This window comes from Brienomyrus brachyistius, chromosome 1 (genome assembly GCF_023856365.1).
Source record: "Brienomyrus brachyistius isolate T26 chromosome 1, BBRACH_0.4, whole genome shotgun sequence".
Classification (NCBI taxonomy): Eukaryota; Metazoa; Chordata; class Actinopteri; order Osteoglossiformes; family Mormyridae; genus Brienomyrus; species Brienomyrus brachyistius.
In genome coordinates, this window is record NC_064533.1 from 28,540,626 (window position 1) to 28,566,706 (window position 26,081).

Sequence of the window (26,081 nt, forward strand, 5' to 3'; positions counted from 1 at the left end):
GGATATGTGTTTAATATGATGGAAGTATCGAATATGGATTCGCTTCAGTGTGCTTCCTTATTGTCACGACCTTGCGATTTCGGCCGCAGAGATTGAGAAAAGGCCATTGCGGAATGAAATGGGAATGTGTCCATGGCTTTAGCAAATCACAGCTGAAGATTGTACTATACTGTGGCCTCAGACACATTCCAGTTTCAACCCAAGTGGTCCTACATTCCTGTGTGTATTTAAAGCTCACAGTCTATTAAATATTTTCCACCCTTTTTTCCGTAAAAAAATAGATGGAAGGAGCCATTCACAAGCCACAACAGAAAGACTCTTGAAGACATCTTGTAGGTGACTGGAACCTAAACTAACTAACCTATCCAAAGCAATGTATGTTTTTGAGAAAGACACTTTCTGGCACGTTAGATATTAAGGGCCAGGTTCAAGGGCCCAATGGTAAAATCTCTCTCTCTCTCTCTCTCTCTCTCTCTCTCTCTCTCTCTCTGTCTCTCTCACACACACACACACACACACACGCACACACCCATGTAGGGTATATCTATCCTTATGGGGCCCGCTCATTCACTTCTATGGGGAAAATGCTAACGCTAACTATGACAACATTAACCCCCACCCTGCCCTAACCATAACCATAAGTAACCAAGCAAAATACTGTACAAGAGTTTTTGCATTTTTAGTTTTTTCATTGCAGTCACAGATTTTTATTAAATTGAGTTTTTCCATATGGGCACCAGAAAACTGGTCCCCATAAGGGAAAAAAACAGACATTGTGTCCCCATAAGGTAAGGTGTGTGTGTGTATATATATATATACACACACACACACACACACACTTGAATGTGGGATTTAAACTAGCAACCTTCTGATCACAGGCATAGCAGTCAAACCCAACAGCCACAGACCACCCCCTCATTAATTATTGAAAAATATGCCTGAGCATCCTAGGGGTAAACGATGGGGTACCACAATGCTCCTGATGAGATTCACACGGACATGATACATTTTGATTAGTAACAGCACCTGCCAAAAGCAGATCCCCAAGAAGATTGTCCAGGGCAAGCTGTCGATAGCTCATGGTTTGACGGAAATGTGCACTGGCAGCACTTGTCCATGTCAACACAAGAGTGGGGGGGGGGTGGGCTGGAATAGGGCTGAACTGTACCTTTGGATAGTGGCTGTGGATGTTCATCATTGGACAGCGTGTGGTTAAACTAACGATGAGTTTGAACTACACAATGGCTGGACCGAGGCTTCCAACAGACTGTACTTATTTAACAACTGAAAAACAGAATTTTGAGAAAATTTTTGTGGCAATTTTTGGAAATTTAATAAAACTTCTTCATTTGATTATATGTGGAGTCATTTCTTAATTTTTGTCCTGTCCGGCAGCTTTAGCAAGCAGAATCATGGTCTGAATGCACTGCTGTGCCAAACATGTTTGCTTTAAAATGAGGGGCTCTATGAACTCTGCATAGGCCCCTCGTGTTGATCGATTTCTTTTTATTTTAATTTAATTTTATTTATTTATTTCATTTTTAACACATGTAAAATATTGCAGTGGGTGAGCTGGCCGATGAGGAGGGACAGATTAGGAGGGGAAAAAAAGACGGAAAAAAGTAAGAAGAAAGTAACACAACTATACAAGCATATAAAATCTTAGTGTGTGCTTGGATGGATGTGTGCAATTATACGTACATGTGTGCTTAATTGTGTAGGTGAGATGCAGGCTTGTGTGCGTGTGTTGCGTGTGTGTGTTGTGTGCGTGTGTTTTCAACATGGAATGTACTAAATAGCAAGAGTGGGAGGCAGCAACCACACCTCACAAGAGCCAGAGGTCGGCAGAGACAGGCCCGGGAGGACCAGGACGTCCGCAGCCCCCAAAGAGCACGGAAGAGCCGGGGCCCCACATCCTAATGATAGCCGCGCCCCCTGCTCCAGCCGGGGGAGGAGGGAAGTCCCAGACGCAGCCCCCGCAGCCAAAAGGGCATGAGCCCCAGAGAACCAGAGGCAACAGGTATCCGACCCTGCGAGGGCGCGGCCGCTCCCGTACGAGCCAAGGCCAGGGCCCCTGGGACCCCAGGCGGCCGGGTGCGACTAGGCCCTGGTAGAGAGCCCCACCCACGCCGGAGAGGCCCGAGCCCCACGAACGCCAGAGAGGCCCGAGCCCCACCCACGCCAGAGAGGACCGAGCCCCACCCACGCCAGAGAGGCCCGAGCCCCACCCACGCCGGAGAGGCCCGAGCCCCACCCACGCTGGAGAGACCCGAGCCCCACCCACGCCGGAGAGGCCTAAATGAATTTATTCATTTAGATTAATAAAGCTTTAGATTAAATTCCTAAAGTCCCCACCCACTCATTAGTGATTTATAATGTTTCACGTTTTCCCCAAAGTCCACGGATCTCTGACTGAAGTTAAACAGCATCTTAGTTTGTCTGCTCTTTTCCGAAAAATACTGTACAGCATCGCCTGGATTACCTAACCATCAAAGGGGAAACTCCGGAACAGTTTAATTTTGGCTAATTAACTGTGTTATTGGACAATTGGCATTAAATCACTGATTGTGTCAAATGCCTTTAATGACCATATAATGAAGTGCCTTGTACAGTAAATAGTTGAACAGCTCTCAGATGACAGTGTGACACCCCCTGTGCCCGAATACTTAAGATAACTTCCTAATTATTGATGAGAGCTTCTATAATATTCAGCGGCACAGACTTATCACCACTCATGAATGTGCCCCAAAGCCTTTCCTACATTTTTCATATTTGTTCATAAAGTTCTAATGTTTAACCTTTTTCTTCTGCTTCCATATTTAACATCATTCCATAAGGTTATCAGTCCTGTCTTTTGTTCTTATGAAAGTATATCCAAAGACATTCATCATTAATATACTCATTGTTGTATAATGAAGGAAACTTAGACTTTTATACATCAGCTATATTAGACATTACGGAATCTGTATTATTATAGCATTGAAGAACAATGGATGAATCCATGCTAACATAACAACAGAGTGAGACATTAGACTATATTTATTGTTTAGAAGGCCTTTGGGATTTCTTGCAAGCCTCCTGCTCTGACATGCAGGCCCTCAAACACAGCAAACCTCAAGGTCCAAGTTCTAGACTTTGGAAAAAAATCAAAGAGTTCCAGCAAAATGGAGACCTCATCAAAATGTATGGCGGACAATGGCACTTCCCGATTCATACGCTCACTTGTCATCTATGACTAGGCGAGTGGGGGCAGCATGGAGGCAGACGAGCTCTTTATGCTCAGTCTGATATGTCATGTGGGTTTGATTAGGGAGACTTTCTGCATGCCTGTCTTCACCCTGCTGTGTCTCAGCGGTGACAGTGGGGTTCAGCATCCATGCCTGGCAGTGCTACAGTAATAGGTCATATACTAAGACCCTATCAATACATCCCCCACATTCCTCCCAGAATCCAAATCCTCTCTGCTCAAAAAGGCCGCATGGGTCGGAAAGTATTATTTTAAACTTACCGTGTCTATATATTTTTTATTGTGTTCATTTTGTCTGATTTCTTTGACCCACCTTGACTGGAGTCAGTCATTTCACACCAGTTGAGGTTTATACTCTCATAAAGAACCTTGCCTCCATGGTAACCTCTCTGGTTTGTTGTGTATAGACTGTATTCTCTCCGTAATTTTTACCGGCCTGCTGCTGGGGGCTTTATGTTTGAAGCTCTATAGAGGGCAGTGAGTACATGAACATCCTAATGCCTAGTTGGATACATAAACTAGACATTTATGTGCTAGTATTGGCTTCACACAGAAACCGTCTTTTTCACTTTGCAAGCTCAATTTCTGGAGGAAGTGAAGATACTTCTGTGCTTAGTTCAACACCCTGTTATGTGGTTGAAGGTCCGGGTGTTTGGAATCATACAGTACCTGTTATCCATTCTTACTCCTGTTGCAGTGAAGCTTGCCTCTTGAGGCTTGGTGTCTACTCCTGTTGCAGTGAGGCCTGCCTCTTGAGACTTGTCCCCTACTCCTTCTGCAGTGAGGCCTGCCTCTTGAGACTTGTCCCCTACTCCTGTTGCAGTGAGGCCTGCTTGCTGAGGCTTGGCCTCTACTCCTGTTGCACTGAGGCCTGCCTCTTCAGTTTTTCCTCTGAGGATATTGTTTGCCTCAAGTTTCTTAATCTCCCATGAAAGCACTTCAGAACTCTTAATACACTACCAGAATGCTCTCTTTGTGATCAACTGGTGGATTTAAGGTAAGTATTGCCTACAAGTATTCTTTTTTGACTAACATATTTGACGGAAATATCTTTCAGTGGTCAGTTATTGAACTGTTTGATAATATTAAAGTTAGTATTAAATGTTGCCAAGTACATCAACTGAGAATGTATGTTTAGTTTACCAACTGAAAATTTAAGATTAAAGTCATATTTATAATATCTATATGATGATATATCTGTCTTATGTAAATATCATTCATGAATAACTATATGTAATTTTTCTGTTGTATGTAGAATTCATTCAAGAGTCAGTTTCAGAGTCAGCCTGAACTGTAATGAAATGCAGTGAAATCCCATGCAAGCCATAACTCAAATGACTATCATATATTTTTTCCATGGTTGAATAGTGTTCAGTGTTTTTTTAGACTTTTTTTAACTGCTTAGCATCTTACCTGTGGCACATGTGTTCTGTTGCATGCTTAACTGCAGTTTTCCGAATAGATTAATACCAAACTCTGTATAAAGTAACCAAAGAATAAATGCAAATATTAGAGTTACTAACAATGTTCTTCCTAGACCTGCACCTAAGGCAATGTTAGTATAAAAAGTAAAAAAAAAATAAAAAATCAAAGGATTTCTGAAAAAAGCATTAGCCTGCAGTCATATGCGTCACAACAAGCAGAGTCAAATATGATTAATGCAAAACTTTTGTTATATCTATATATCCATCCATCCATCCATCCATCCATCTTCTAACTGCTTATCCAGGTCAGGGTCATGGGGGGCCTGGAGCCTATCCCAGACAGCACAGAGCACAAGGTCGTGGTACGTCCTGGATGGGATGCCAGGGCACATTTATTAAATGTTTAATCAAAAATGAGAATGCAAGAGTACAGAACTATGGTCTCATGTCTCCAGAGTTATGGGTTCACTTCCTGCCTCTGGCTCAGTGAACTTTGCATGTTCTCCCGATCTAATGCCAGCTTCTTAAGGATCTTCTGGGCACTTCCTCCCACAGTCCAAAGGCATGCAGCTGGGTGACTTGGTATCCCTGAATTGCCCATTATGTGAATAAGTGCTCTGTGATGGACTAGCTTTGCATTTAGTGTCCCTTACCATGTACCATCTGCTTCATGGAATAGAGCCTAAGCTCAGCATGGCCCTCTGCTGGCTTTGTGGTTATGGACCATGAATGAAAGCAGTCTAAAAAGGTCAGGTCTGCAAATGATTGGAAGTCTGAGAAGTATTCTGCAATCCTAGGAGCTCATTCCACAAAAAAGGCTTGAACAGCTCAATGTATTCATGGTCGACAGACAGAAGAGCATCCAGCCGTTCAGAAGGGACAACGAGAGCTTACATGGTGGGGCTTGTTCTTGTATCTGATGCTGGATAGATATTTCCTTTAGCAGTCAGTTTCAAGATCTTAAGCTTAATATAGAGATGTAGGGGAAAAGCTGTAAGGATGGACAAACATACATGCGATAAATTCGAGCTGCAATACAGACTAATAGAAAAGCATCTTCAAAGAAGATTTTGAAGAGAACTGAATCAGTGTGACAACTGGTATCATAAATTGTGGGTCTAGAACAAGTCCTAGATTTTCATAATATGTCTTAATTGAGGTTAAGAATACTGTTCTATCCCAATTCTTTTTTAAGGCTACTAAGTATAACTAAAATGTTTCAATTATACAGATCTATATTTTTACATAAGGAATAGCTGTACCTTTCAGTCCTTGATCAGACACATGATGAGGTTCCTGTCGAAGCTCTTTGGACTGCATTCAGAATTCATTATATTTGTTATACATTCCATTGATGTGATTCTCCCCTTTCTCCGTGTTCCTCAACACTCAAGGTGAATTACAGTGCATGTCCCACAGACAGACATACATTTAAGCCCAGGCCCAATCCCCCCGATCGATTTTGTCACATGGCCGCCACTGTCGGGGGGCGGAGCTCCACCACCTCCCGCCCCCTCAGCTGCCCACCTACCTGTCCTCTGTAGAGAGGGGCCCGCTGTGAAAACAATCAGCACATTTACTTTGGATCTAAGTGATTCCAGCCAGGTCGATACTCCATGCTGATATCCTGAACACAGAGAGGGCCGGAACTGAGGGAGCGAGGTTTAGAAACTACCAGCGTGCGCCCTGTCGTCTTGCTGCGTTTCCTCCAAGCTAACAGGGAGCTAATTTAATGACATGGTCAGGTACTTAACACCCAAGATAACACCCGAGGAAGTCAACCGTGGGGCAGGTCCTGATCTCACGTATCGGCACAGGATCCTCGCAATGGTATTGTAACACATAAGTGCTGCAATAAAGTCTTTAAATGCCTATCGATGATGAATTGCCTTCCACTATACAAAGACCGCACTGGTCGTTTTATCACTCCTGAATGGAATGTGCCTGCATTGAATTCTTTATTGCGCTTTATTAAACTGTTTCATGAAAGGATTTAAATCGTTACGGAATTATGAAGAAATATAAATATTCCTTTTGGCTAGATCTCTCATCTCATGGCGTAGAATTTTAAGAAATTTGGAAAAATGTACAAGACAGAACTATATGGCTAAGGAATGTTTGCAAAAATGCTTTCAATTGTAAAAAAATAAATGTAAATTAAAACAGGAAGTAAAATATTTAAAACCGGAGAATTATTCTCAAAATGACAAACCAAACTTCATTAAGCCGAAGGCTAGATAAACTGGACCACATCCGGACATGGCCGTTTTAGTCCATAATCCATCCACCCTGATAATTTTTTAAGAAAACTGTGTACTGAGAGCAATGTCTAACCACTTTGTTCCTGACAATTGCTTTGAGCATAGTGTGTGAGTGTACTGTATAGGTGTTATTAAAAATCCCAAAAACAAATGTTTTAGGATATTTAATTCACCACAGTCCCATACTGCATACGCATATATGGAAAATGAATAGAACATTTGCTACTCAAAACCATTACACAGGTAAATGTTATTTGTTTTGCAGATAAATAAAAAAAGGGAGAAAGTACAGTGTATTATCAGATAAACTTTGCATTCAGTATGAAGTTATACGTTCCCACTGAGGATTAGGGGAATAATCTACATAATTCATGGATATGAAAGGATCAGTCGGTTAGTCTGTTAGTGTATTGAGAAGATGCCCTTCAGAGGAGCACCAATGCATATATATGTATACATTCTTACCTCCCACTATAGCTGCTCTGAATGGTTGCTTGGTGTCTCAGTATTTGCTCTTGATTGTTGGCACTTTGTGTTTCCCTCCACTTCTCAGCCAAGACAGACCACCATAGGTGCCAGCCGCTGGTTACGAGTGGGTGATTACTTCAAGAGTTAAGAGTGCAATAGACCTTTAAGCCATTAGCAGCCTGTGTGGTGCAGCCGTTCCTGGTAACATCATGGCTGTAGTCATTCATGGCTGCCTTATTAAAGTGGAACACCCCCCAGGAGTGATTATATAAACATGGCTAAAGGCAATAATGAGCAAGGGAGCATCGACAATAGAAATATTAAGTAGGTTAATAAATTGTTATGAATTTTTTAAAAGGTCACTCTTTATAGCAGCCTTACTGCTTGTCACCTTGTTGAAATTACTGTGCATTAAATCTGGTATTATTTGTGCATTCAATTTCAACTAGGAAGTCAGAATTTCCAAGTTTCAAGTTGGAAATTTCAACTGGCATGCCCCCTGAAGACGCAGTTCCAACTTGGAAAGTTGGAGGAACCTATGTGACCACCGACCTCAAGATTCAAGATGGTGTCCTTCATCAACAGAAGTAAAACCTGTTGTTATATAGGCCTATGGTTTTTTAGCACTTATATCTTATTTGTGTGTCATAAAATTGGTTGTACACACAGTACTGTCCATCCGCTAGCTGTAGACATGTTACTATGGTCTTTGTATGTGTAAAATAGCACATAATGTGTTGTTATCAACTGGTAGTGCTAACCATGGCTTTCCAGCTCATTATACTGAAACGTGGTTAACACGGATATGATGTCATTCCCAGCTCTGACTTCCGACCACCAAGGTAAATGGGATGCAACACATGTCTAATGTCAATTAATAGTCTTTGGGGTTATTTTTAATGAGTCAGATAGCAATATACAGTCAGGTTCATATGATCGTCTGTTGGTGTTTCTTTTTAAGTCTTTCAGTAGTCAGTTTCTAACCTGATGTAAAATGTATAGCTCATATTTACATATCATCCTTTTCCATACTGTTCATCAGGTGCAGGTCATTTGCATGTTTGGAGTAATATTTGAAATAAATGTAGTTTAAAAGATGCAATTAAGTGATAACTGAATAGTTTTTCTGTCCCAATATTTACTTTCTGGGGACTCTGACTCCTTAGCTCATGCTACAGTGTAAGGATGTGATGGCTTTCTGGAGTTCGCTGGATATCTTTTTTCCAAAGATTATAAAGGAATATTTATTTGGAGACTGACATGCCCTGGTATAGTATTCTATAACATCACCTTCAGAGGGTGAACAAATACTATGAGGTGAATGATGTAGGAGAGCAGTAACCCTGATTCCCGTGCTGGATTCGGCCACGCACATCAAGCGATAAAACAGAGGCGGTTAGCATTCTCTCTGAGCTCACGTTAGCTCTTCTTTGACAACGAACGCTATAAATGAACGGTTTTTAACGTGTGCTCTGCCCTGCGCCTTGCCTCTCTCCTACATTCTCTCTCTTGCCAGTTTACAATGCTTTCTGTGTGTTTGGCTCCATTGGCTGATATCTACAGTCTCCTCTAAAGTTTGTTTGCCACTGCAGCCTCACTTGCATGTCTGCATTTGCTGGCTCCCTTGGCACTCTCCCTGTGCATAACACTTTTTAACATCTATCCCTTTCTGTTCTGTTCCACTGGCATCCTGGCAGACATATCAGTGAACCCAGAAACCTTCATAGTTTGGTCTGGCATCCGAGGTGATCAATGTTCTAGCCCTGGTTTGTTTATGCACTGTTTTCTTACTTTACCTTTCTCATCACCCCATCATGTTCCTTTCGAGTATCTCTCCTGACAGACATGGCACAGGCAGAGGGATGCATCTCTTCTTCTGCAGCCAGACATGACTTCATCGTGGTCACAAGATCAGGTGTTTATATGACGTGGGAAAGATGGAAAAGTCTTGATGACTCTTTCTTTGGTAGAAGCAATTGGGGTAACTTCCAAAAATGTTGTGCTGGTTCATGTGGATTTTTGCCTTTAATGATTTGGGAACATGACGCAAACTCATGACTGATCTGTCAGAACCTAGTTGTCAGGAATATTTCGGGCATGGAGAGAGTGGAGGTCAGATGGCATCACACTGGGCTTGAAATATTACAATATCACTACCACCCAAAAGGTGTCTCTTTGGCTATTATTGTTATCTCACTTCTTGGGCTGAGGTTTTAAATTCGGCCCTCACATCTGTATGGTATTTGCATCTTCTCCCTGTGCTGTGTGGGTTTCCACCAGTTACCTCGCTTTCCTCTCTCTGACCAACAGTGGAGTGGCATCCTGTCCAACCTCAGCGTTGTGGCCTATATTGCATGAGATTGCATGGTACACTTGATTTTAACTGCTGATACTCTTCATATAGAGAAGGTGTTACGCAGATTATAAACACCACACCTGGAAAAGAGGACCAAAGGGGAAAAATTATTTAAGAATAAAATAAATGTTAAAGATGTTCATTTGAAATATGTGCAAAGCCTTAGTGTCGCTAGAGGCCTTAGCTCTTTCTGCAACTACTTTCAGTTTTCCGTTTATTAAAGTAAGATAACACAAATTATACATAATTCAGCAACGCTAGGAGCCTCGTTAAGAGGCTTTAATCGATTGGTAATGTGGTTCACGTGAATGACGGACACTAGAGTTCAAGTCTAGCTACGGTCTCGCTCCTGGCTAAATTACTACACTCTTTACGCTGGTGAGTAATGATGCCGATAGTTTGATTGGGTTAGTGAGCGCAGTTGCTCTTCAAGGTGAGCACGGATAAGTCAAGGGAGAAACGACATGTGCTTCATGGCGATGTATGATGTCAGTCCAAGGGGCAGTGATGTTTTCCAGAGGATGCTGGATTAACCCTTTTCAGTTTGCTTGGTGTGGCTTGTATTTCTGTTGCCTAAACGTGACCAATGTACCCAGGATGTAGCTAACATCAGAGATTTTGTTCATTATTCCGCTAGCTACCTAGGATAGCTTGCTAAGCTAGCAATAAACCTGTGCTATGCTCAAGTAACTCAACACAATGAAGGCAGAAGATATTGCCTGCATTGTCTTTGTTTTTACTCTACTGTAGGTCAGCTCATTTAACAGTCGGTTTCGATTTCCCTGGACAGAAGATGTTCAAGGATGGTGAGAAAAACCCAGAGCCAGAGCCACATTCTGGAGGTCATTACCTACACAGTTCTCAGCTTCATCCAATCACGTTAAGTCTTATACTCGCACCTGTACGTATTTTTTGCCCCTTGATACTGGGCACCTCTTTGATTAAAAGATATTTGCAAAATGTCACATATCAGGGGGCATTTTTTTGATCACCTTTAAAGTGAAGTTCTTCAGAAATTCAGCCTCAGTAAATGGTCTCGATGCTAATGAATCCGCCCGGGCAGGAGCCTCATTTACCTCATGGGAAAACGCAGATATTGACTTTTTCTCTTGTTAGAACCTCTGTTATAGTCAACTCTGCTAAGCAAGTAATTCACATTAAATGTTGCAATTAATGAGATGACCATAATATTTGTGCTTGGGCCAATCATTCTCTTTAAAACGCTTACCTTCTGGTCACGTGATGGGTTTGTGAATATGGTAGTTCAGTAGTGAACCCTCTTACTTCCAGGGTATAGGGTGTGAAATCTGCACCTGCCTTGCGTGTGGAGTTGGAATATTCTCCCTGTTGTGTTCAGGGTTCTTTGCTCAGTCCATAAACTTTATGAGCATAAACAGTTAAGCGATCTGAGGTGCCTAAATCACCCCTGATGTGTCACCCGGATATGGATTGGCATTCTTTCAGGGCTTGAACGTCCTACAGATTCCTTTGGTATACTGAAAACCACTAATAGATGCACCGTTTATAAGATATATGGAGGAATCATATCCCCAGGTTTCATTGCTTATTTACATAATACTTAAATTAAAAGTGTCTAATGTTATAGGTTGTAAGATGTGTTCAGTGTTTAATTTGTATTATAACTTCATAAAAACCACAAGATATGCAGTGTTAGCAATTTTAAGATGCGGTTTAGGGGCCATACTTTTAGTACGTACGCACATTTTACCGATTTTTTGGACCCCCCTCCCCCCCTGTACGCACACATACGCTGGGTAGTTGACCCCCCCCCCCCCTGCGTACGTACGCACGCACGCACGCACGCACGATCGTCAGTCGACTTTTACTGTAATAAAATCACTTTCAAATAAAACGAAATGCAACAAATAAGACTTCTTTAATTCGTATACATGTAGTATTTCACTCGGCACTTGGAGGAATAAGTTATAAGGACTAGCGTATTCCTCAAAAGTCGGCATAGGCATGGCAGACGCACTTGTCAAGAATTTTGAAAAAAAAAACTTGGTTCGCTGGACAGTTAAAGTGCCATAATGCCGCTTTGAAATTCATTTGAAATTACATGAAAACTCCTGAACATTCGCTAAAAAACTGTTTACTCCGTGCGGAGGCCAATATTGAACTATCGTCAAAATACATAAGATGGCGTATTTCACCATTTGATCACGGCTTTAGAACCCAAGTCGGAAGTTCGAACTCTAAATTAGGCTATGTACTGAAAATACTACCTATATACATATTCATGTACTAAATCCAAAAAAGGTTTTTGGTCGGCCGACATTTCAGTTCACTGCGACCTTCAAAAATGGCTTTATGCAATAATAATCGCGAGAATGGTTAAATTCCCGCCTTTGCAAGGTTGGAACAGACGCGCTGTACATAAATTATGATAATGTATCGGTCGTACGCAGTTTACGACGCAGTTTGCGGTCGGCTGATGATCGGGAGATGAACTAAAGACGTTTTGAGTTATATGCACGTATGGAATGCAATCCAGCAGGTCAGGTATCGTGAACGAAACACTTAATTTTGATATTTCTCAAGTTTATTAACATCCCCCCCAGCATACGCACACGTACGCAAAATTCGGTCAAATTTTTAGACCCCCCTCCCCCCTTCTGTGCGTACGTACTAAAAGTATGGCCCCTTAGGCAATTTGTGGTCATCCTACTCATAATCTTGATATTTACCTTAAATGTTTAAATGGTTGATTGCAGCGTTTGCATTTGAATTTTTAAAAAAGAACTTAACATCGTGCGTATGGAAACGCGAGGTTATAGTCAGTGTTTGAGGGTGTACCCCTGAAAGATCTCATCCTGACTAACCACTACGAATACCTATATCCGTGAATACGGGCCATTTTATGCGGTGTTCAGATAATCCGATATTCCTTGGCACCTGCTTTCCCTATTATGCAAGTCAAGACCAATAAAACATTCAGCTGTATTATAATTTGTAGGCTATTTCAGATCTGATGTATTGGTATTTTAACGTTATACGTTTCTGTTTGTGTTGTTTGAAAAAAGCAAACACTACTGACTTTAGAAAAATACAAATTAAGAATGTCTGAAGTGAAAAGTTACCCCTATTTACTTGAAGTTTTAATGGAACTCACTGACCCACAAGCCAATGTACTCACACATTACGCATGTACACAACAATTATTCCTTATAATGCCGTATATTTTATGCAAAACCTGCTGTAACACAGGTGATATAGTGTCATAATACAATGAGGGAATTACAGGAGTAGCTGAAGTACTCCAAAAAGCGATATATAATTACCTTAGATATGAAGAGAAGCTGAATACAGTATAGCTCAATTATGCTCTAGCGTAGGCAGATTTCAGGCAGTTAATCTGAGTGAGAGATAATGTTTGGCAGCATTTGTCATGTATGGTACCGCTTCTGCTCTAATTATTACCCGCCCGTAGAATATTCAACCCACAACCTCGCCTGGCAATTAGTATATATTACACAGTTAATTACAAACGCCCTCCGCTGTCATAAAAAGCAATGAAGCGATACATTTTGAGTAATTGGAGTAATTCGGTGGCTCGCGGTGTCAGACGCAGAGATGGGAACATAATCTTTGTGTAAAGTTTGCCTGCCTAGCTGGAGGGACGTGCTCCCTCAAGACATGATGCACAGCAAGTGCATTTCATTAATCGCGTTGATTTTTAAGAAGGTGAATTGTGAGAAGTCCTGCGTCAATCCCCGAAGAGCAGAGTGTTTATAAGCATGATTTTATTGTGGTAATGGCTTTAGTCAAAGTGGCCGCTAAGAGGATGATGTGTCTTTCATTTATTGAGATTGTATTTCTCCTTTTTTCTTCAAGCGGTTTCTAAAGCACTGTCTCCAGAAAGGTATAATTCCCTTCCACCCAACCCCCCCGCTCTCTTCCACAATCTATTTAGCAATGATTTATCGATCCGGGCTTCTTCCTTCATAAAGAATTACTGATCCTTTTTGGGAAATCAGATTTTCACACCTTTCATGAGAATGCGAGCGGAGCAGGTCCCGGGAGGTTGACGGGGGGAAGCTGACTTTGAGGAGACGCCCCTTGGCGACACGCGTCTCTGCGGGCTCGTCGCTAATGTGTAACGCCAGTAATGTGCCCAGGTTAAAAATAGCGAGCTCTGGCGCAGCTCTTCCTATTGCTCCAGAAGCTGTGTCTTTGAAACCCACCTTTTTTGTTTATTTGTGAAAGCAGTCTGGGCTTTTTTGCCCACTGTCAGGGCCCATTTTCTGGATGGCTGTGTTGATTCTGAATAATCTCCCTGCTGCAGCATGTCAGAATGTATGTAGTTGCGGAAGAACATTGTTAGAATAAACAAAAATGTGTCAGGGGAACCCTTAAACCCTTCCAGATTTGGTCTGGTGTGATTGTTGAAGGACAATGGAGCATGCAGCTTGATCAGGAAATGGGGTTAGCTTTGTAATGGAGGCAAGTTTGGGAAGATGTTGTTGGGAGAGGAATCGTGCTTTTTGTGGCTGTCAAACCGCCAGATGACTCCAATGTTTCACCAAAGCTGCATGGAGTATTTGGCATGAGTTTACAATGGTCAGTCAAGGCTTCAGGGTTGCCAAATTTGGTCAGCTGGCTGGTCTGAGCATCCAAGACAAGTCTGCACACACATGCACAAGCATTTACATATATGTAACAGTTTTATTACCTCACATGTGTGAGAGTTGACAACCCGGTGACTTTCTCAGGTTGATGGACGGTATGGTGATATTGCTCAGTCAAACATGTCAGCAGAGGTCACATTCAAATATACGGAGTTCAAGCAGAGTTGAACCACAGTTCCAGTGACAAAAAGGATATTCAGTTTGAAATTCATTGATTACTTTGAATTCTAGAGGTACTCCTTGAATCACTGTTCAGTTCACACACCATTGCACCCTGCCACACTCTCCCTGGCAATACACCACTAACCGCAACACACTAAAGATGCAGGAATGCCTAAAGTTACGCTGAAAAAAATGATTCAAATTTGTCCTTCGTGGGCTAAGTAAAAGTATAGTTTCCATGGTTACTTGGCAGCAATAGCAGAATTGTGAATTAGCGTGACAAATGTCAAAAGCTCTTTGCAAAATCAATTTTGTTAACATTCCAAAAACTGTTATCAAGACAAATTAACTCAGCATGTTAAAAAGAAATAAGAAAGGTTGATCCAGCGTTGAGCTCCTATCTAGTAGAATAAGATATTATGAAAAAGCAGTTAGGATGGTACTGAGCAGAGACATTATTTGAGATGGAAATGTATAGCTACAGACTCACATATCACATAAAAGAGCAAAATTGGAGGAAAGTGAAACTAAGAGATAAAGAATATTGCTAGATAGCTATCTGGCTAACAAAGTAAAGTAAGTGATCATTTTAAAGTATTTTTAAAAATTAAGTTGTATTTTTAAAATCTTTAAACTAAATCTTGCATTTAAAAAAGCTATGGATTTTATATACAACGGTACCCACAATTTAACCGTTTATTGAATTTTCAATTGATTCATGATATGTATACATAAACTGAAATAAATATTGTTTTGTATCTGTGTTCCTTAGCATATTAGGGTGTAAAATCAGACTTATTTGCATTACGTAATTTTTTCTTGAGAATTTATTACTAGGCTATTACTTTTTGATAGTAGATCTTTTTTCTTTGAGTAGGATCCAGAATAAGTGGCTGGAAGATGGATGGATATGCTAATTTGTTAACAATCAAATATCATTCTGCTGGAGAATCTTTGCAAATTGCAAGAAGGTTGGTTGGAAGTGGGAAAATAAAGATTATCAAGTAACTATTCATCCAGAATTAAACTCTGGCTTCACACATTAAGCAGCTACAGAAGTAGGTGCCCTTGCACGTAAACCCTTGACCTCTACATCTACAGTAACGATGATGTTTTGTTTCACGATAAAATAAAAAAATTCCGAAAGTTACTGGTAATAGCAGGAAGCTCATAATGTAAACTTTTTTTTTTTAGTTTGATACGTGATCCATCCTGTAATATGCAGGTTTGCGCGTCAACCGTTTCACTTGGTATTTGTTGGGAGCAGTTTGGATTTAGCTTCTCAGTGGTCCTTCTGGGAAACAGGATTGTTTTTGTTTTACGATCCAGTTCATTCACCACTTCACCCCTCCTGTCCTTTTTAGTTATTCCTCAATACCCGACTGCATCTGGAGTGCTGATGAGGTGATTGCGGGAACCTTGTCCTCCGTCATGTGATCAGGCCCCAGATCAGACCTTTTCAATATCCTGCAGCCCTGGAGATCATATAATGGGTTGCAGCATTAACTCCATGTGTAGGGGTCAATCAGTCAAAGTTGACAGAAAGCTATTTTTTCCCTAGAGAAACCACTGCAGCTATGTCAGGGAAGTGCAGGCAGCACCTGAAAGCGAACGACAAAGGCGTATTGTCAGATGGAGTGCCATGTCTCCATTGGATCAATTAGATCGGTCAAAGTTAATTTCTTTCAGTACAGCGATTATCGACTATGTGGACACTCGTATTGAATTCGCTTAATGCGTCGTGCTCACAGACAGTAAATGTAATGGGCAAAATATGAATACATTTCAATTTCTACCACATCTTTATGTCATTGTGACTGAAAGCCATTTTAGTATAACGCTTAGGAATACATATCAATTAAATGATACGGTAATCTGAAGATTTAAAAGGATACGATTCTGAAGATTATAAGGATATGATTTTGTAAACAGACCGCAGGTATGAATGGGCAGAGCCTCACAGATGAAGCAGCCCTGTTAATCAGCAGCGGGAAGGCGGACTGTAAAAAGCACCTGCCGTAATGTAAGCTTAGGTGTGAGATGGAGCAATAGTTGAGGTATTAAAAACTATTTGTCAGTGTCAGGCAGCAGATTGGCACAGGAGACTTCGCATGCGTCCAATCGACAGAAGCCTCTTGTACAACGGGGCGGAATCCTGCCGGCAGGAGTCAGACGGGAAGTGCGGGAGCCTGGGGTGTTATGTTGAAGAACATTTCAGAGGATTCCCTATCACGCATCAAGGCGGGAATGGCATGGACTGTGAGTATCTTGTTTGTTTGTTTCTCTCTGTATCAGTGCTCTGCCTCCTATACAGGGGGCAGATTAGTTCGCTGCGGGCTTTGATGCTCCAGAAGGTCAGCCCGGAGCAGATCGATGGGCGAAAACGAATTCTCACTTTCCTCTCCAATCGATGCTTTTTTTATTTATCTGAAGTGGACCTGCTGGGTTTTATGATTTCCCAGGTTCAAAGAGCTTTTTAAGGTATGGCTTTAATAGACTGGGGTAACAAGGTATTTTCATTGTACCCGTGATACTTAGTGTGGCATATGCATGGTAAGAAGTATGGGCACATTGTGACTTCAGTGGGAGTCAGATGGTTGAAATATTTGTTACGACTGTATGCCGATAAATATAAAGCCTTGGTGTAAGTACATTGGACACCTGGCCCTCTAATTTTGACTAATGGTGTGTGACTTCCCTCTGGTCTGTGTATATTACAGAAAATAGCTGCAGCTACTTGAAGAGTATAATTCTCATGACTAATCTACAGAGGAGATGCTAATACCAGGAGCAAGTTACATTGCTTATAATTTTAGCCATTTATTTATGTGGTTGACAATTAATGGGGTCTCATTAAAACCATAATCTTCATCTATTGACATCCTTTGCTGTTCATACACTATATTTGTAGCTCTTCAATTTTATATTAATATCAATTGTAGTATATTTACTAACAAGCCACGTACAAAGTTTTCTTTGAAAATTCAATAGGAACACCAAGCTGAATTGCAGAAATGCATTGTGGGAGGTATAATCTGGAAAAGATTTTACACTTTTCTTGTTGTGAAGTCTGATATGTATCCACCAATTACTGCAACTGCAGAATGTTTCCAGTTAGCACAAATAACTAGTTAGTAGTGACAATAAAATATTTACCTGAAATTTGCATTGCTTAATCACTTTGATAGAATATCATTTACATTATTATATGAAATCATTATATGATTTAATAAATTATTGAATAATTTAAAAATAAGTTTAATTTACATTATATACACAGAACTATATATATATATATATATATACTGTACTTTGCGTTTTTAAAAAAAAAAATTAATAATTTGTCTAGTATTTTTCCACTGTGCTTTGAGATATGTATATAGCATTTATGTTGGTGCTGTTGACCAAATTTGAAATTATATACGAAAGATGCAGTCTCCTGATATCTCATACTATACTCCGTCATCCGAATGTTATATTTAGATGATATGTATATTACTGCCAGAGTAAATGCTAACAAATTCATTATTGATTTGTACATCGGTATGTATGTTTACACTTACAGACACACACAGACACATACACACATACACAGTACAAACCCATCATATGGGTTTTCTCACCTGCTGTGCACAGACACCGCTGGGGCCTGAGGCTCATGCGCTATTGGCCAATGTTGACAGGGGGCTGGAGGGGGTGTGGTCTGATTATTTGGTCGATTGCAATGCGCATGATCGAAGTGCCCGTGTGCTGGACATCTGTGCAACATGCGATGGGCTCTTCTCCATCTCTGGATTTCAGTCAGCTTAGTCTCATTGAGTTTATAATACATGTTTTGATTTTTTTTTTACTTTTTATTTCTTGAGAATGATAAATAAAATTCTGTCAAATTACTGAGGTTTAACACATTTTTCTAGATTTTTGTATATTTTTGTATATCTCTGCAAACTTTGTAGCACATTGTATATAGCAGGGGTCTCCTGGATTTCCAGAATCCAGCAGGTTTTCTATCCTGCCTGATGAGTTACTATCTGCCTGAGATCAGGTGCGGTTAATCAGATACCAGGTAGGATGGAAAACCTGCTAGATACTGGTGCTCCAGGATCAGGACTGCCTACCCATGGTGTACAGTATAATTTCTAAAGAAACATCCATTCAACGTAAACATGCTTACGCTGGTCAGGGTCACCGGGGTCCGGGAGCCTATTCCAGGCAGTACAACACAGCATACAAGGCCGGGGGAAGACCCTGAATATGGGATGCCAATATTGATATGTGTGTATACACATGCACATGGACACAGACACACAGACACGCATACACACACGCACACACACACGCTCGAGCACACACACACACGCACACACACACATATATATATATACATATATATATATATATATTGTTTTTCTTTATAATTGTCTATAATATTTCATCTTGAATATTGATGTCTTAAGAAATACATATGCCACATGAACAACACTGAATTACTTAATTATTGTGAATATACAGTCGGTTTTTCGTTGTTATGCATCTAGACTCATAGTTAAATCAACACACATGAGAAGAAATGTAATAAGGATTTAATACATTGATACGTAACACTTTCTTTTTCGTCTGCTAAATAGCAGTCTGTATAGAACGTGCTGGAAAGTCAATGAGCCAGACATCACATTATTAGTATTAATATCCTTTTCCCACCCATTGGGGGAGACAAACCTCCCCGGTTCAAGTCTGGCCAATCCGGGCCGCATGGAGAGCGAGCTTACGGTTTCCTGTGCCGCTCCTTTACCTGGGGGGAGATGTCATGGTACCACTAGTATTAAATCAGGCAGTCTCCTGTGGCCAGGCAGTCACTGTAGTTTTGATGCGGCATCACTGACAAAATGAGTTTGTCGTTGTTGCTTGATGATAATTGGCTAGGAATTGCTTGATTCTCCGTCAGTGTTTCAATGGGAGCCTCGGGGTTATGAAAATCATGTAATATCGTCACAGCTACTGATGACGATAATGACCATGAAATTACATTTACTTTAAAAATCACTATTTTGGTTGAGCTCACTGTGGCTTTAAGATAGTTACAAAAATAATCATAATAAACAATATGGATCTAAAGGGCATAGGTTTAAAAACCCACTACTGTAGCTTTATAATACGCTGTTAAAATACAATCTTTAAGCACCTAGCTTATAACTGACCGCGATCATCAATGGACGACGCCAAACAAATCTCGCACGAAATCGTTCTGCAGATTGCACAGGTCGCTCTTTATTTTTCCAGCAACCTTGAGGCTGAGTAAAAGACAGTTTTGTTCCCGCAGCCTTGGCTGTCATTGCAACGTGCGTCGGGGAATTTGGAATGAGGCTCCTATAGGAGGCGTTGTCATGCTCTTTGGGCTGTGATTATTTTAATAACTGCGTTTTTAGAACTTTGTGCATTAAATAGGCCAGTTTGGGCTGAGGATAAAGTTCTCCCTGTCCCAGTACAGGACACTGTTTTCAATTGATTTCAGTAATCAGTAATATATGATATGTGTCCATGTACCTTTGTGTGTTTATCGGTATTAATATGACGATAGTGTACGTAACTGCAGCATCGTGATGTGAAGAATTAGCCTCAGAAGGCTCAGTGGATAGGTGGGTTCGTACATAAAGGTTTTTTTTGTTCACCCTTCTTGTCTACCTTTTTATGTCTTCACCCTTTCCTGTGAGTTACTCTAGACAACGTGGAGAAAAGACGCAGCGACGGTCTTTAAAATGTGTGATGTGGTTGCTTCCTAAAACAGCGGTATTTCACATCGTGTAAATATAACAGATAAGTAGTCAAAAGTAAGTGGTGGTAAATCAAAGTTTTAAAAGCCAATTATCTTTTAAACTCTTCCTTATAGCATAAGTGCATTACTTGTAAGGGTAATTAATTTTATTTTCCGCAAAAGGTTTAAAACAGGGTTAATGGCTTCGTAGTATATAATCCAGGTTTGCATTAAGCATCAAAAAATCATTATATAGAAATTATCAGCAATAAAAGCTATAACCAATGATATCAGTTTAATGATAATATAAGTACTTATGATGAACAACTTTTATTATAAATATCACCGTTATGTCCGTCTCTTATTAGGATACTATATTTTTCTAACTGTTTTTCTTTTATTTTCTTAATAAATTAAACTGAAGAAGCCTCTAGCCAGTTTCTGGGAGGGCAGCTATAAAATTAATTGAGCCGTAGGCGGCGCGGATGAGCCGGAGCTGCGGCGCATTACAGAACCGGCCGAGCCATTAGCAATTAGCGGGGATATCTGATGCTCGCTGCGGGACCCGACCTGCCTCAGAGGGGAACGGGGCAGAGTGCTTTTGCCTGTATCTGCTCCGGGGCCGGAGGAGTAAGGAAATCCCCCTGCTGAGCCCCGCGCCGTACACACGCCGAGTCGGGCTGTAGCGCTGCCCTGGGAGCGGCGGTTTATTAGAGTAATTAACAGCGGGGCGGCCAGGAGGAGAGGGGGGGCCCGCGCGTCGCTTCTAGAGAGGCTGATGAAAGATGATCGCCGGCATCTCATCCCCTGCACTTGTTTAGAGATTGTCAGGAAGAGAAATGTCAGCATTATAAAAGGGCCACTGTGCTCTTGATATGATAAAAACCTTCAAGCGAAAAAAGGGAGAGAAAAGGGAAAGGAGAGAGATGCTGAGACGCTGGGAGGGGTGGGTGGGGGGGGGGGGGGTCCGCCCTTCTGGAGGCACGTTTGCTGTGGTTGCTTTTGATTTGCCCTTTTTTGTTACAGCTAGCAGGAAAAAATAAGATTAATCTTTCCAGCCTCCTCCTTCATTCCTGTTACATCCTCTGCTTTTCTTCTTCTTCTTTTCGCTTTAACATACATCTTACAAGCCCTAATGCCTCCGTGAAAATTACATCGTTAAAGGACGGTGTTTCCAGACCTGGAACGCCTTCCACCATCCCTTCGAGCTTTCAAACAGTCAACAGACTGTAAAGAATAAATAATAAAAAAGTATTGATTATTTTCGATGACCGCCAGATTCAATTAGGTATTAATTTTGCCCTCCAGTGGACCTATCAGGTTGTACAAAGGAGAGTGGATTCATGGCGGGGGGCAGCTGGGTTTAAGCAGGGGGACGGGGGGCTTTTACCGGTCTGAGAAAGGAGCACTCTGCCGTGTCAATGCCGGTGTCTAAGTACCCCTCAAACGCAGGCCTGATGACAGGAGGCGTTGCTCGTAGGGGTATGAGTATTGACCCATCACATCACATCTAATAACACCATTAACCGTTTTTATCGATTAACATTTTCATAGATTATCGTCATGTGTCATAACGAAGTTCCTTAACGATCACATTTAATAAAAGGCCCCGCAGACAGGCTCCCATCGACCGTCTCGGGGGAAGGACAAGGGGGTGAGTGGATGGCAGTAGTGTGTTCCCTCCTCTGCGCCTCCCCCCCCCCCCCCCCACAACTGCCCGACTCCCTCAGACATATGAACGTCAGTTACCTGTGCCCTGCTGTGAGCTTCTTATCCAGAAAGTTCTCCATAAATAACAGCAAGAGAGGAAATGGTCGTGTATGTCCTACAGCAGGGCAAAAAAATTGGATTCTTCTTTTGAGGATGCGAGGAGTAACAGACAAGAACTACTTTGGAGATCCCTGGCTCTGACCCAAAGCTTTACCCGGTGGCTGGTTCTGAAGCTTCACTGACACTGAAGGGAGGTGCACAGGGAGATTTTATTTTGCTGGACTTTCTTGCGGCTTTTCTCTCTGGATTTTTGTGCATATATTTTGATGATAGATTGTAAACTTTTTCCACAAAGTTTCTGCCCAATGTGGGCATAGTCTTCAATGACTACGGCCCATATAACTTGGCGTTTGAAGGCTCTTTCGGTGGGATTGTATCGTTCGTGTTCTGCTGGGTGTGAATGAAATGTGTTTTTTAATTCATCATTTATGATGTCATCAATTATTATGACATCATAATGGTAGTGTTGCACACCTCTCCCATTAATGGAAATGTCAACACAGGACAATTCCAGGCCCTGCAATTCCACAGCAGTGAAATCAGCCCCCCTGCTACGATTTACAGTTCTGCCCATTATTATACGTGCCTTAGGCAAATAAACTGCCCAGAATCAGATTCTGAGTCGTCCTTTCATCCTGAGTGTTTGCTCCCTCCGTTCTCAGACAGATCCCTATTACGTGTAGCCGCACAGATGCATATGTGTGTAAGATGGTGACGAGCAGATTCTGACCCCGCGCTGCGTAGATCTTAATGGGGCATCTGCGCTCCGACTGGCCAGTGTGGGGCGTCGTTAATAGGCTGGGGAGTAATGGCAAAGGCATAATGGGCTTCACTTGACTGCAGCTCGGCGGTAACAGCAGGAGAAGCATCAGCCTCAGATAAGAGAGGGTGGGGGGGGGGTTGCTGTGAGAGAGCAAGAGAGAAGCGAGGGAGAGAGAGGGGGTAGAGAGAGAGAGAGGAGGGTAAAAAGAAAGAGTACGCAAGAGAGAGAGAAAGGGAGAGGGAGTGAAAACGCACGCTGTAGCTAAACGGGCTTTTTTTCCCTTCCCACCTGGCTCTCCCACTCCTTGCAGGACCCGATGATCAGCGGGCAGCTCAGCAAGCCGCTGCTGTTCCTGGGCAGTGACATGAGCGGCACCGATCTGCGGCCCCAAGCCAGCGGGGCCCCCACCCCTGAGCACGAGCTTGCCGATTCACCGCCGTCGCTGCCACCACCGGCCGAGGTCACCGACGGCGACGACGCGCCCGCCAACCTCTTCGGTGAGTCTGTGGGGGTGTCCTGTGACCCCTCCCCCTTTGACAGGGAGCCAGGGGTTTTGGAAGTTCTGACTGCTTTGTTATTAACAGTTGGCTCATGTTTCCGCGAGCAAAGGGCGCCAAAGAAAGTTATTGGTGCGCCCCAAAGGTATACTCTGCACTACTCTGCTGTACCCTGCTATACTCTGGTGTGTTCTACTGTACTCTACAATACTCTGCCAAACACTGCCATACTCTGCTGTGCTCTGCGTGTGTGAGAGTTTTACCGGCTTGGCTGGAATAGGACAGCAGGTTCTCTGCATCAACTGCCAGGAGAAAGTTAAAGCGAGTTTAAAGAGAGCAGGTAACACAGTACTGTGTGTTGAGGGATTTGACGCACTGGCTGATGCTGATCGCTTTGTGTAAACTCAATGCCTTGAAAAGTCAGAGAAAGAACCAAAATCCCAGCCTGCATAATAACCAAAGGAAAGGCCTGTATAGGTAATGGAATTTTACACTTTAGATTACATGTTCGTTGCATATCTTTGGTTAAATTTTGTCATGGCTGCGCAATCATTTTTCAGAACGATGCAACTTTTGTTCAGATTTGCTTCTTTTTTTAATAACCTTAGCCTGACCGACAGAGGCTCTCTGTGCTTCTTGTGCTCTTTGATGTCTGCTAATTACTACAGACGTTCCATGAGTTACGCATCACTTTCTGTGGACTTGCTCAGCTGACAGAGAGAGGAGCATGAACACATTGCAAAAGTGAGAGCGCTTTCTATTTAGTTTTTTGTTTTTTTGTTTTCAAAGCGTGAGCGGCTTGCAATAGTCCCTGATTGATAATGCTGACATCTCATGATATCTGAACATTTTTCTCGAGCTGCCGATGAGATATGAAAGTGCGGAGCCTCGTTTTGGAAACACGCTTTGTTTTGCGTGAAGTTTGTGCAACATATTGGTCACGCTGATCGCTTTATGCCAAAGGATAACACAATGTACTATAATATACTATATCATCATTGTAATTCTGTACAATATTTTTAAATCATTACAATAAGCAAAATTGACCCCAATTTAGGAAAAATTCTGGAAATATAATTACTTTACAAGTATATGATATAACATTGTATTAGTTTTAGATTCACATTTAAATATAATTATAGCATGGGATCAAATTGTTATTTGTAGTATATTTCTATATTTCTATATTTGTAGTACATTATTTGTAGTATATTTCCATCCATCCGTCCATCCATCCAGCCATCCATCCATCCATCCATTCATCAATCTTCTATGCTTATCTTGTTCAGGGTCGTGAGTATAGTAGATTTGTTTTCAGTTATATGTATTATATATAGATTAATAACAATAACGTAAATATTTTGCCTATATATAGCACAAGCTATAAAATTAAAAAAAAATTTACAAACAAAAAAATAATTGAAATTTTCGAAAAAGTTATAACTTTCGTTTAAATGTTCTTATCATTTTCAAAACTAATGCTTAAAGTTGCAGCGACAAATTGCAAAAATATTAATAATAAGCTTTTAGTTGTGAGTCTGCCTCTTCAAATATAATTAATTTATTATTGCCTTGAAACAAAAAAAAGGTGGCCGATGACAGAGAAGTAAACGAACCTCCTACTTCATTCATACATTACAGTTTTGTTAAATATCAGTGGAAACAAATCCTAAAATGTTACTGCCAAACACAACTCTTTAATTAGGCTAAACAACATGTTTACTGATAGACCTGGCATAAGAAACGACCACTTATTTTCAGGAAAATAAAATTTATGTCTATAGTCTATGTAACAGGTTAGTGAAATAAGACATCAAACGAAGGGAACCAACTACGATATTAACTAATGCACAATGTACTAAAAATAAATCTAGATGAAAAAACTTATAAATTAGATAGTCATGTATTTTTTTAACGTTCTGCAATCCATTTGATGCAGTTTGTTATTAAAATCATCATGCATTAATGTTCCTTCCTGTTAGTGGTAAAACAACTTGGTCTTTGGATCATTGCTATCAATCAATATAATATTTGCATATTGTACAAAAAAAAAAACTTTAGTGGAAAAACTTTTTTTTGTTCTGTTTTCTCTGTTTTTTCCTTTGTCTTGCATGCTGTCAATCTTTTACAAAAGCTCTCCGACCAGCCAATGACACTCGGCTAAATGAAAACGAAGTGGCTTTAACCGTGACGCCTGAAAAATGAATGGAATGGAATCAGGAAGCAAAGCAGAGAGCTGGCTTCCAGTCTGAGGGGGCAGAGGAGGTGGGCAGGGCCAGGGTGGGGGGTGGCATCCCACGAAGGACTGAACCAGATCACTGACCGGCACCTGTCCAGCGGCACCCTCCCCCGCATTACCTGTAACATATAGGGAATAACGTGCCCCCCCGAAGTGAGCAAGCCAGGGATGCTACGTACCATGGCCAGGAACAGGGCAAGCGAATTCTGTAAGATTTGAGGGAGGTGGCTGCACTGCTTAATGTGCCTGCAGGTGCTTGTTTATGATTAATTAAAGCAATTTAAATGTAATAAAACTGAGGCAAGAATCGGCATAATCCGGTCAAAATTGAATTAAAACTCAATATTACTAGGTGCAATTAGTGAAACGGATGCAATCTAAATTTGCGTAAACATGATATGATTAATTCTACTACTTTTTAATTCTACCGACGATCATAATAATATAAATATGTAATTTAGATCATTTTGATTTTCATTCAGTTGCTGTATAA

At 41.3% G+C, this 26,081-nt stretch overlaps 1 protein-coding gene across 1 annotated transcript in view; it reads left to right on the forward strand.

Annotated features, from left to right (window-relative positions):
- Positions 1–16,692: 16,692 nt before the first annotated feature.
- Positions 16,693–26,081, forward strand: part of pou6f2 (POU class 6 homeobox 2) — a 120,771-nt gene continuing 111,382 nt past the window's right edge. Inside the window, exons 1-2 of the mRNA XM_048972405.1 lie at positions 16,693–16,826; positions 23,163–23,349. Of these exons, the coding sequence (XP_048828362.1) occupies positions 16,767–16,826; positions 23,163–23,349 (247 nt within the window). The 5' untranslated portion in view covers positions 16,693–16,766. The remainder of the gene's footprint in view (positions 16,827–23,162; positions 23,350–26,081) is intronic.